The sequence below is a fragment of the Podarcis melisellensis genome, assembly GCF_964234715.1.
Source record: "Podarcis melisellensis genome assembly, chromosome: 6".
Taxonomy (NCBI): Eukaryota; Metazoa; Chordata; class Lepidosauria; order Squamata; family Lacertidae; genus Podarcis; species Podarcis melisellensis.
In genome coordinates this window covers 86,425,004-86,438,043 of record NC_138538.1, presented here as the reverse complement: position 1 = coordinate 86,438,043, position 13,040 = coordinate 86,425,004, and the positions used below count along the sequence as shown (strand labels likewise).

The 13,040-nt window shown below is 41.9% G+C and overlaps 2 protein-coding genes across 3 annotated transcripts in view; one reads left to right on the top strand and one right to left on the bottom strand.

Moving 5' to 3' along the window:
* The window catches only part of PRG4 (proteoglycan 4), a 42,935-nt gene extending 34,134 nt beyond the window's left edge, over positions 1-8,801 (top strand). The window contains exons 10-13 of the mRNA XM_081914866.1: positions 3,933-4,089; positions 6,657-6,869; positions 7,490-7,615; positions 8,670-8,801. Coding sequence (XP_081770992.1) covers positions 3,933-4,089; positions 6,657-6,869; positions 7,490-7,615; positions 8,670-8,773 — 600 coding nt within the window. The 3' untranslated portion in view covers positions 8,774-8,801. The remainder of the gene's footprint in view (positions 1-3,932; positions 4,090-6,656; positions 6,870-7,489; positions 7,616-8,669) is intronic.
* An 11-nt stretch (positions 8,802-8,812) lies between these two features.
* The window catches only part of TPR (translocated promoter region, nuclear basket protein), a 64,078-nt gene continuing 59,850 nt past the window's right edge, over positions 8,813-13,040 (bottom strand). For both annotated transcript variants that reach the window (XM_081914792.1, XM_081914793.1), the window contains exons 48-50: positions 11,140-11,258; positions 10,084-10,173; positions 8,813-9,033 (exon numbers count right to left, since the gene is read on the bottom strand). In XM_081914792.1, the coding sequence (XP_081770918.1) occupies positions 8,984-9,033; positions 10,084-10,173; positions 11,140-11,258 (259 nt within the window). In that variant the 3' untranslated portion in view covers positions 8,813-8,983. The remainder of the gene's footprint in view (positions 9,034-10,083; positions 10,174-11,139; positions 11,259-13,040) is intronic.

Here is a 13,040-nt window from a genome sequence, read left to right as displayed (position 1 = left end):
AACAGACCTCCAGAACAAATTAATTACTGTTTTTCTGCTGATAAATTGCAGGGCTAGCAACAAAAAGCTAGGGTTTATTCTTGTGGAAGGAAGGTGTACATGCAATGTTTTTTCTCCTATAAGTGTTTTGCAGATCAATACTTCCTGCAACTAACAAATGGGGGGAGTGTCAGTTTGCATTTCTTATTGCATAAAGTATTGATCTGATGTATAGAGATTATCCCTATTCTGATTAATTCAAGAGGATTCTACAAGCTTCTGGAAGCTTCTCTGTGTGAGAGAGGTAGGAAGAAAGGTCATGATGGTTTGGGTTATTTTTGAGTACAGTGGTACCTCAGTTTACGAACTTAATCTGTTCCAGAAGTCAGTTCTTAACCCAAAACCATTCTTAAACCAAGGCTCACTTTCCATAATGGGCCTACTGCCGCTGGGCCTACTGCCCTTCCACTGTTCGGATTCTGTTCTTAGACCGAAGTAAAGTTCTCAAACCAAGACACTATTTCCAGTTTTGCGGAGTTTGTAAACCAAATCGTTCTTAGACTGCTCTTAAACCGAGGTACCACTGTACATTTGATTTGAACTGGTTCTCTTACCTCCTTCCAATTAAGGTCATTTTTTATTTTTTATGGACTGTGCCAATCATGAATATATTTGGATTTGTGACCATGATGCTCTTTTGCCTTCAGCACAAGTAAAAGCTCTGCTGGATGAAATATGGCCTCTGGTCTATTTTTTGAGAATTCTGCAACGTGTTTTAAGGTTTTCCTCCACACGTATGACAGTTTTGAAGAACAGCATATTTTTCTCTTGTTTTCATTTGGTGCAGATATGTGTCACACAGGGAGTCAGCTTAGAAACGACATCCTCCCCTTTCTTTCACATTTCTTACAAAATGGTGTCTAAGCCATGCAGGTTTTTTTTATGAATATGTGTATTAACACACCTGACATTTTTTAAAGTGATGCCTGATTAATTCGCAACACTATTCTAGTCAGTCACCTGTCCAGGTTTTTTGAACTGGCTGACCCATTAAACATTGCAGCCTTAAGCAAGCTTCATTTATAAATGTAACAACATTTCAGCCAGAATGACGGATCGGTTTTTGTGCGCACCATTAATGTCTCTGAAGAAGAGGGAGAAACCACCACAGAGTTCGGCACCTGGTAAAAACATCTTAAAAATTAATATGGAAACAGCTTGAAGGACGGGAGTAGTTTCCAAGAAACACTAAAACGCTGCGCCACACCTCATATTAAATATTTCCTATTCCTCAGCTGGAATTTAGTGACCCCTGAAATGCCAGCAATCTGTGTTCATTATACCACAATATAATAAGGAAGTTTGTGGGAAGGACAGGATATTCTGCTGAAGGAATCCAAGCAATAACCTTCCAGGAAGCTGAAAGGAAGTGGGGCACAAAATCTGGCTGCAGTCGCTATTATTGGTGACCCCTCAAAATTTTGCAACTGTTTGGGTAGTTGGGCTGGTTCTGTTTGGTGAGGTTTTCTAGAGACGTCCCAGATTTAGAGAAGCCATCCTGGTTTCTGATTTGATCCTGGAATGTCCCATTTTCCCTTAGGATGTCCCCATTTTCATTGGAGAAATGTTGGAGGGTATGGAGTTACCCAACCCCCCCAAGCCGTCGGAAGGCAACCCTATATAGGGAAGATTTTTTTTAATGTTTAATGCTTTATTATGTTTTTTTATATATGTTGGAAGCAGCCCAGACTAGGCTGGGGCAATCCAGTAAGATGTGTGGGGTATAAAATTGTAAAGTTATCATGATGGAATGTTGTTGTTTAGTCGTGTCCGACTCTTCGTGACCCCATGGACCAGACCACACCAGGCACTCCTGTCTTCCACTGCCTCCCGCAGTTTGGTCAGACTCATGCTGGTAGCTTCGAGAACACTGTCCAACCATCTTGTCCTCTGTCGTCCCCTTCTCCTTGTGCCCTCCATCTTTCCCAGCATCAGGGACTTTTCCAGGGAGTCTTCTCTTCTCATGAGGTGGCCAAAGTCTTGGAGCCTCAGCTTCAGGATCTGTCCTTCCAGTGAGCACTCAGGACTGATTTCCTTAAGAATAGATGCATTTGATCTTCTTGCAGTCCATGGGACTCTCAAGAGTCTCCTCCAGCACCATAATTCAAAAGCATCAATTCTTCCGCAATCAGCCTTCTTTATGGTCCAGCTCTCACTTCCATGATGGAATGGGGTGTCCCTATTTTTATGTTAGAGGGTATGGAGGTGGCGCCGGGTTGATTTTAAGACCCTTGCATATCTAACCTTTATTTGTGTAGCTTAAGCAAGAGGGTTTTGCTGTTGTTGTTTAAGCCAAATGCGAGAGCCAGTTTGATGTCATATTTAGTGTGATGTTTCGGACCCAGTTTCAAAATCCCACTCAGCCCAAGCTACCTGGCAGGGTGGCTATGAAGATAAAAGGCGGACATGAGGAACAATGGATAGTGCTTGGATCAAACTGAAAGGAAATGTGGAGTATAAATTTAAGAACAAATGAATCATATTTTTATATTCTATGAGGTATGCTCACTTACGTCTAAACAATTAACTGTGTTCCAGATCATATTTTCCCACACTGTCTTCTGCTTCTTTCTTATGTTCTCAATACATGTTGCCAGCATTTTTTTGCTTTTAAAAAGGACACACCTAAAATTGAAGTTTTGCAAATAAACCAAGCCTGGCAGTAACTTCAGTGGGTCAGATTCTGACGGCCAAATCTTGCCTGTTTTATTGAAAATGACCAGTTTTTTGTGTGTGTTTTTTAAAGTTAAGCTAATTCCTTCCATCTAACCACATATATGCCAGTCACCATTGGCACGGTCTATCTAAAGATACATTTGTTTATTTTGAAGTAAAGTGTTGGCACAGGTTTTCACAATATTTTTTTTTTGGCTAAATCTCAGGAAAATCAACATGACTGCAAATAGGCCCTGCCCTAGCATTAGACAGATGGGGGCTTAATTTGCAAATGGGTAATTGGCAAGAGGCTACATTTTATTTACTGAATTTCCTCCAAAGAGGATAAATTTGGATTAAATGGGAGATGGAGAAATACTAACTGGTATTTCGATGCCAATATGTGGATGCTGCAACGAACAACAACATGAAAAACACGCATAGATGAGGAGGACCCGTCCCCAATAGACACACAGTCCTCCCCAAAACAAAATGGCGGCCACCTCCAGTAATTCAAAAACAGAAAGGTCTATTTTATTTGCTGTCGTGAGGGAAAAAAATGTTTGAAAAAATCCCTTCTTTTCCAGACACTCTTAAGTCTTTGTTGTTATTACTTTACGTCTATTGCTAGTGTGTTGCTGTAGATCAGGGGTCAGCAAACTTTTTCAGCAGGGGGCCGGTCAACTGTCCCTCAGACCTTGTGGGGGGCCAGACTATATTTTTTTTTGGGAGGTGGATGAACGAATTCCTATGCCCCACAAATAACCCAGAAATAAAATAAAAGCACACATTCTACTGATGTAAAAATACGCTGATTCCCGGACCGTCCACGGGCTGGATTTAGAAGGCGATTGGGCTGGATCCAGCCCCCGGACCTTAGTTTGCCTTCCCATGCTGTAGATTAAAGTGAGAAAATAAAGATAAAACCAATCCAGGAATAATTTTGAATTACTACAGCTAGTGGCCATACATATGCATAGTCCCAAGGCAAAATATATACTTAATGCCGGCTGACTAGTTTTTGTTTAGTTTAACTAGCTTTGTACTAAGCTCTCCCTTCCCCAAACAACTTGGGAATAATTCCTATTGAGGAAAAGGTGGTGGTAATAAGGATTACCTCTAAAATGGCCCCCTCCCACCACAACAGCAGCAACAACATATGTCCACATTAAAGGCACGATAGCCCAATGAAGTCTACATTTAATGTTTGACATAACTTCAGCCATTTTAATTCTCAGGATTCTCAGTACTGGCGCTTCACCAATGATAAGATGGATTCTGGCTATCCCAAGGCAATTGTAAAAGGATTTGGAGGACTGAATGGAAAAATTACAGGTGCTCTCTCTGTGGCTAAACACAAGAACAGGCCAGAAACGGTTTATTTCTTTAAAAAAGGTAAGATTTATATTTAGGGTGCCTGTCAGATACATCGGAAACACCGGATAGAATCCAATATGCAAGGCCAATGAGAGCCTGGGTTATTTTTTTTAAAAAGGTAAAGGGACCCCTGACCATTAGGTTCAGTCGTGACCGACTCTGGAGTTGCAGCGCTCATCTCGCTTTATTGGCCGAGGGGGCCGGCGTACAGCTTCCGGGTCATGTGGCCACCATGACTAAGCCGCTTCTGGCGAACCAAAGTAGCGCACGGAAACACTGTTTACCTTCCCACCAGAGCAGTACCTATTTATCTACTTGCACTTTGACGTGCTTTTGAACTGCTAGGTTGACAGGAGCTGGGACAGAGCAACGGGAGCTCACTCCGTCATGGGGATTCGACCCGCCAACCTTCTGATCGGCAAGCCCAAGAGGCTCAGTGGTTTAGACCACAGCGCCACCTGCATCCCTTGGATATTTAGGCTTGGTTAAAATAATACCAATTTCGAACATTCATTACAAAACTAAATTATTTATCAGATATACAGTACAGTGCGCTGTGTGGTCTTGGATCGATGGTTGGTATTGCAGCTGGCACTGAAACAAAGACATTTTTTCTCAATTATGTCTACATAAATTTACAAGAGAAATAAGAGTTTTGAAAGGGGGGGGGGAAGCATATTGTTTTTAAAATTATGCATGCACATATCACAAAAGTTGCCATCTTGGAAGAAACATTCTGTAGATGGAGACAATTATCGGACTTGTAAATACTTGTATTAAAAAGGTAGCTTTAAAACTATCTGCTGCCTAATTAATAAGGGACACTTTAATTCATCATCAAAAGCTTTAAAATCTTTTGGTTGGTAAACTGCAACGTTATATACACAGTAAACCCATTGAAATTAATGGACCCAAGTTAATTGTGTCTATTATTTTCAAAGGATCTGCTCTGTGTAGGACTAACATGCGATATAACCCAATGGATTTTATATATTAAACATTGCTAATCTGTAAAATCTGAAACAAAATGTAAACATTTTTTTGGCAAAGGGTGTTTAAGGAGATAACAGAAATTACTGGGTTAAAGCTGACCAAAAGTCCAGAGGTAGCATCATTATCAATTTACGATGGGGTGGAAGGTTCACAGGCTATGAAGGACTTGGTCACAAATTGATGGACAGCTGCACGAATTATGATAGCTGGGAAGTGGAAGGGGGAAGCAGAATATAAAATGGAAGAATGGTATAAAGAGTTGTGGGATATAGCTATTAATGGTAATTTAACATGTGCCATTAAGGTAAGATGGGGAATATGCCGAAGCAATGATTTTGAGGAGAAATGGAGGGTGTTTGTAGAATTTGTACTGTTAAAACTGAAAGGGGTCAAACCATTATAAAAGGTGTTAAAATTTTGGGAGGCTGGATAGTTATAATGGAATGGTCTCGGGGTAGGTGCATGTTTTTATTCTTATTTATTTATGATTATTACTTTTGTAAAAACATTTTTTTTAAAATGTACAAAATATAAAAAAGAATGAAAAATGAAAACAAAAGACAAAAAAAGCCTTAACAACTGATTAAGTAAATTGCAACCCTTGTTCAGGAGTTAAAAAATGAATATACCACATTTTTTCCGTCTATGAGACGCCCCGATGTATCAGACGCCCCCTATTTGGGTGGACCCCAATTTAAGGGGGGGGGGGAGATGTATCTGTGTATAAGACGCACCCAAATTTTTGACATTATTTTTTAGGAAAGAAACCTAGTCTTATACACGGAAAAATACGGTACTGAGTTTTGGAAATGCCACTTGTGACAGTGCAGACTGTACAATTGGACTGTCAATTTATTATTATATACTAACATCATGATTGATCTAATGTTCTGAATCAGAATCAGTTGTAAGGGATCCCAAGGGCCAGTGAGTCCAAACCTCTGCAATGCAGAAACCACGGATCAAATATCCCTGACACGTGGCCATCTGACCTCTGCTTAACGGTAAAGGTAAAGGGACCCCTGACCATTAGGTCCAGTCGTGGCCGACTGTGGGGTTGCGGCACTCATGTCGCTTTACTGGCCTAGGGAGCCGGCATACAGCTTCCAGGTCATGTGGCCAGCATGACTAAGGCGCTTCTGGCGAACCAGAGCAGTGCACGGAAACGCTGTTTACCTTCCCGCAAGAGCGGTACCTATTTATCTACTTGCATTTTAACATGCTTTTGAACTGCTAGGTTGGCAGGAGCAGGGACCGAGCAATGGGAGCTCACCCCGTCGCAAGGATTCGAACCGCCGACCTTCTGATCGGCAAGTCCTAGGCTCTGTGGTTTAACCCACAGCGTCACCCGCGTCCCTTGACCTCTGTTTAGAAACCTCCAATAAAGGAGAATCTGCCTCCTTGAGGGAGTCTTTCCCACTGGGGAAAAGATTTTACCACCAGCTCGTTCCAGGGTGCTGGGAATTGTATTTTTGTAGGGTCCAGGTCCAGGCCTTCCTAGCAGGGGATCTGAACCTGTAACAGTGTGGTGGGTATCGTTTCTTGCGTTGTGCCTTCAAATACTTTCATCGATACAATCATATCTGATTTAGGCGGCAACCTCCAGCAATATACCTACAAACAAGGAGGAACGAAGAAATGCAGCAAAAAGAAAGTGGTGACTGTGAACTATCCGGCTTACAAACCAAAAGCTGTGATCAGGAAAAGGCGGAGGCGCTTTGAACGTTCAGTAAGACCGGCTCAAATTCTCCGGACCGTCAGAGTCCAGCATCGCCCGGTTGTTCAGTTCAGGCACCAGCCAACTGGTATGTTCACCGTCTTGTACTGTTAATAGTCTACAATCAAGCAGTGGGGATGTTTAAATCATGTGGAATTAAAAATGAAGCGGTCTGTGTGCATGATTGGAGTATAGCTGTTTCAAACACTATATAGCAGGCATAGGCAAACTTGGCCCTTCAGATGTTTTTGGCCTACAACTCCCATGATCCCTAGCTAGCAGGACCAGTGGTCAGGGATGATGGGAATTGTAGTCCCAAAACATCTGGAGGGTCGAGTTTGCCTATGCATGCTATAGAGCAGGACGTCCAACTCCCAAGAGACTGTGAGATGCTCCCAGGAAAAAAATATGGAGTTGTGGAGCTCACCAAAACAAAAGCCGGTCAGCGCTAACTCTGTCTTCCGGTTTAGCGATCCTGCGCAACTGAAGGAAACGAGGGAGCAGCGACGGAAATCAGCTAGCGATTGACTGGTTGGACATCCCTGCTATAAAGGATGGGTTTCCCCCACCTAAACTATTTTTTTGGGAATATTTATATATATGTAAAAGCAACCTATGCCTTTGTTTCATGTGTTACATGTCCAGTGGTTATAACACTTCAGTGATTTGATAGCCTCTCTTTCCTAATGTTTCCTTTTCCTTTTGCAGGAGTCTTGCAGCCAGAGGTCAAAGTTGCCTCCTACTGGAGAGGATTCCCAAAAGAAGTGAATTCTGTTATATCGGTTCCAAATGATCGGAAGCCAGATGGTTATGATTACTACGCTTTTTCTAAAGGTATGTTGAAGCTAAAACATCACTACTGCCGCCACCGAGACGGGAAAATATCTAAGGCTGCTTTTTACAAATTAATTTTGTACCTCAGTTCAGTTCAGTAACGAAACGGACATATGCTACTTGCCTTTTCCCATCCAAATTTTTACAAGGGATCCCCTCAAAAGCACCATCAGAACACAGGTCATCTCTGCGTCCTGTGGTTTGGTTGTCCTCTTCTTGAAATATCATAAAGACCCAGGATTTGTGCATCCTGGACCAATGTTTCTAAGGTTGCTAGCAACTGCTGCAACCGTTATTTTTTGGTTTACATTGTGTCTTTTTGGTAATTTGGTGTAAAATCATGAAAATTCAAGAGGACTTTGGATCTGAGTTTTACATAGACCTCTTGGAAAAATGAAGGGCGTTTGTGGCTGAGTGCACATTTTTTTCTCAGGGGTGCATAGGTGGTGCCCACGATGCACAGTCAAAATTCCAAATGTGCCCACAGACCCAAAAGGTTTGGTGGCGCTTGATTTAAGGCTACAGTACTAACCAACAGGTCTGAGGAAATGTGCATTTGCAATAGAATCTGTCCTCTGCTTCAGGACAGTGGATAGTAAAGGTAAAGGGACCCCTGACCATTAGGTCCAGTCGTGACCGACTCTAGGGTTGCGGTGCTCATCTCGCTTCATTGCCGAGGGAGCCGGCGTACAGCTTCCAGGTCATGTGGCCAGCATGACTAAGCCGCTTCTGGCAAACCAGAGCAGCGCACAGAAACGCCGTTTACCTTCCCGCCGGAGCGGTACCTATTTATCTACTTGCACTTTGATGTGCTTTCGAACTGCTGGGTTGGCAGGGGCAGGGACCAAACAATAGGAGCTAACCCCGTCGCGGGGATTCAAACCGCCGACCTTCTGATTGGCAAGTCCTAGGCTCTGTGGTTTAACCCACAGCGCCACCCGCCTCCCACAGCACCACCCATGTCACAGTGGATAGTAGGGGTTCACATTTAAGTCAAGATTTCCTGCTTGTGAGACTTGAATGAGACTCTTATCTTTATTTCCCCTCCTTACAGATCAATACTACAGCGTGGACGTGGGCAGCAGAATAGCAAGACCAGTCACACTACAGACTGGGCAGACTGTGTCCGGAGCCTGGTACAAGTGTCCTTTAGAGTGATTTGGAGCCTCCAAGAGCTGAAACAGAGACACCATTGCGTTTGACAATTTCCTCTAGTTTTTATTAATAAAAGACATAATGAAATATCCATACATCGATCCAAATTGAAAACAAACAAAAAACCTGCTTCAAGCTTGCCAGCCATTACACAAATGCAAGTAAGAGCAAGACTAGACAGACAGTATACACTGTTTTAATTTCTACTGAGCTTTAATTAATATTGCCTCTGTTCAGGCCTCCTCTGCCACCAGGAGTTACACCTGCAAAGGGAAAGGAAGAGTATTAATATATACTTTTGTTTCAATTAACTGCTATTAGCTATTAACTACGTTAATATCAGTTTTAAAGGATTCTTTCGAAGCCTGCCCACCACAAGTTTTTTGGGAGAGTAATGTGGGGGTACAGAATGGGATCCCTGTAGCCAGAAGGAATAAGAACTCCATACATAATCTAGTATTTACACCTATTTTAACCAATTCAGAAACAGAAAGCTGTGCCGGAAATACTTTCTAGTTCCTTGAAATCGCTATGTTAACTAGATTTACTCCTGCCTAATGGCTATGGAAACAGTTCATTCTGTACTGACTGGCAGATTGATACTAACAATTAATTACTTGGAATTAATACACTGCCTCTGACAAGATCTTTAATTCTTTTTATTTCTTTAGTATGAGCTTTCAGGTTCTCATTTCTTTTTGAGATCTAAGTTCGACTGAGGAGTTTCTTATATTTATTTGTTGCTAGCTACTGCCACTCGCATCCCTTTATAACGGCGATTCTCAAACTTGAATCTCTGGGCCACACTTTCAGAATAAAAATTTGCTCTTGCCACACCTAATTTTTAATTGATAAGCAATACATAAATTTTTAATTGATAAGCAAACACAACTAGGATCACCCTCAGTATCACTTGATGCTTTTGCTCTCATTTTGAAAAGATATCTATCCAGTTCTGCAAATAAATAATATTAATGCTTTTGATACACTACACTGAAAAGTTTAAATGTTTCTTTGATTGTCCTGGAATCTTTCTGCCATACTTGCCATCGCCAGACCCTTTGAGAACCACTGCTTTGTAAGAATGCCACATTGCACTAGATCAACTTTAAATTATGCTATTTTCCTTTTAAGTTAATCAAGTACCTTAGCTGATATATATATTCTAAAGTCTCTGGGGTTAATAATCCTCATTATTCAATGTCTACAAGCCCCCTTGCATGTTTTGGTGGCTGCAATACTATGCAATACATACACTTATTTGCAATCCTATAGAGTTTAACACATCTGTGCAAGAGATGAAGGACCCCTACCCCTCTGTCTGTTAAACTGACGGCCAGTTCTTAATGTTGTTGGCTGAAGTCTAACTCGCCGGAAAGGCTTCGGATGATTACTGCTTGTGTCTGAAAAGGAAACAGTATGGAACAAAACAAGAAATGTAAGGCCATGGCTGTCATTTGACTTTGTCATGCAAGTTAAGTGTAATCATGGCTGATTTTCAATATGCAAGCTGTTAACTTCAGTTTTATACTTCAAATCTGCAAGGGCAAATAAAATATCTAACTGGAAAAAGTAAAAAATTGGCTCTCAACCTTCTGCATGCTGCTAGCTAGCTAATGGCTAGCAGTGACCGTTTTATGTGCATCCAATTGACGTCCACATGCTCATCACTGCGGACCTGGAAGTGGCCCCAAAATGGGGTGAATGAATGAATGAATTTATTAATACGGTCACAGACCAGCGTCCAAAATGGGGTGTAACAAGGGTGGGGGTGCAAACGGGGTTTGGCTGTACTCCATATTAATCAACAACACACACAGGTGCCTGTGTTGAGGATCTTTACTGAAAGTAATAGAAAGCAAAAGACTCCTGGTGTTGCTTAATATTATAAGCACATTGCTTGGTCAGAAGGATGGAGAATTATTGGTCAAAGGTTTGAGGACCTAGGCTGTTCTACACTGATATTTAGACCAGAGAAGACAATATTGATCTGGATCTCCTTTCCATCACTTAGAAAGATCAGATGAATGTCCTCCTTCCACATACTGAACAGACCATGATTTCTCCTCCATGGATGCAGACAAAATAGCGACAAGGAAAATATGAAAATCAAACAGAAAAGAACCAAACTTGTGGGGTTTAATTATCCTAATCTGGCAGCCCTCCATCAGTGAAAGGTCAACAGTACTTTATCCAGACTAGGGTTTCCCAAACGTGAGTCTCCACCTGTTTTCGGACTACTATTTCCATTATCTCTGACCACTGACCCTGCTAGCTAGGGATGATGGGAGCTGTAGTCCCAAAACAGCTGGAGACCCAAGTTTTTGAGAAATCCTGATCCACTGAGATTTGATGGAACCGAACCCTACCTGCAGATGAACTAGAAGGAGGATCTTGACTTGTGGATGGGAGATCTGACTCGTCAGGAGCTTGAGATGATTCTTCTTCCTGCTGGCTGTCTATTTCTAGACCAACCTCTGAAGTAATTCTAAAGGAAAATGGGAGACACACAAGGAATGTGCTAGTCAAAACCTCAAGATGGCCCAGGAAATTGTGTAGCACAGTTCCCCATCTCCAAACTTCTTTCCACAGTTAAGGGTTTCGACATGACCAAGAACAGAAGTGAACCCCCTTTCTAGCTCTTTTATGGAATCTGAAAGCACATCATGCTTAAATCCTCGTGCTTACTAACTAGCAATGGTACAAGGTGACAAAGATTCAGTGGTGAAATCTCTAGAAATTCAGTATCTATGTACTAGGAGATATCAGGGGTGTATATGTGAAGGGAGAATTTGTGAGGCACCATTTGAACAGAGGTTCACTATGAGGGATTCACTGATAAGGATCCTGGCATTAAGAACTGAGCCTCCTGCTACCTGTGTAACTTCAGCTTTTCATTTTCATAGCCAAATGCCGAGTTGTCTTGTTCACACTAGAGTCTTACAAAATGTGTGGCATTCCAGCTTTTTCAGTGGGGTGAATGAAGGTTTCAGTGTGTGAGGTTGGAATCACAGCAATGTTCAAAAGTCTGCTCTTGGGTATATTCTGTTACTGGTTTTCTGCAGTTACATTTGTTCCTCCAACTATTTTGCTGGTGTTCATGATATCGAAGGTGTTCGAGATGAATTGCACCCAATAAAAATCTAGCACGGTGTCACTCCCAAAAAATATTTACGGTATGTTAGCAAGAGCTGCTGCTTCTAAAGAAAAGCTCTATCTAAGGCATCTGTGCCTGAAAGCTTGGCAGGGAAATTATTGAGCTCATTTATCAACAACAGCACTGAAGACCACACATTATTGATGAAAAAAGCAGTGCACGGCTGCCAAGTATTAGCAATACCCAAAGAAACATGATATTTGGTGTGTGTGTTTTTTAAAAAAGTTGCTGACTGCTTACTATTGCTGCCAAATAGTTTCTTACACTTCTCAATTTCAGCCGCCTATACATTTTAACATCTTTAATGCCAAACGATACCCAAATCAAACAAGACCAGTTTGACTGCCATTTTTGACTGCATTTTTGAGAATCACGCCATGAGGTAATGTACCGTATTTTTTTGCTCTGTAAGACTCACTTTTCCCCTCCTAAAAAGTAAGGGGAAATGTGTGTGCGTCCTATGGAGCGAATGCAGGCTGCGCAGCTATCCCAGAAGCCAGAACAGCAAGAGGGATTGCTGCTTTCACTGTGCAGTGATCCCTCTTGCTGTTCTGGCTTCTGAGATTCAGAATATTTTTTTTCTTGTTTTCCTCCTCCAAAAACTAGGTGCGTCTTGTGGTCTGGTGCGTCTTATAGAGCGAAAAATACGGTAATACAGATGGAAGCAATTATCTCTCTTGCCCTGGGAACTCAATTTAAGAACTGCAGCCTGAAAGCAGTTCAAATGTGAAGTTAAAACCTCCCCTTGCAAACGAGGGAACAGAAATACCAGTTCACCATACCAAGTCACAATGCTGAACATTCATATAGTACAGTGGAACCTTGGTTCTCAAACGCCTTGGTACTCTAACATTTTGGCTCCTGAAAGCCGAAAACCCAGAAGTGTTCCAGTTTTCCAACGTTTTTTGGAAGCCAAATGTCTGATGCAGTTGTCAGCTATTGTTTCCGGGGCGCCTGCGCCAATCAGAAGCCGCGCCTTGGTTTTCGAACGTTTCAGAAGTCAAATGGACTTCCAGAACGGATTACGTTTGACAACCAAGGTTCCACTGTAGCTCAAAAAGCTTTAATTACATGATTTCCATTACCCTTACAACAACCAGTGAGGATTTAAAG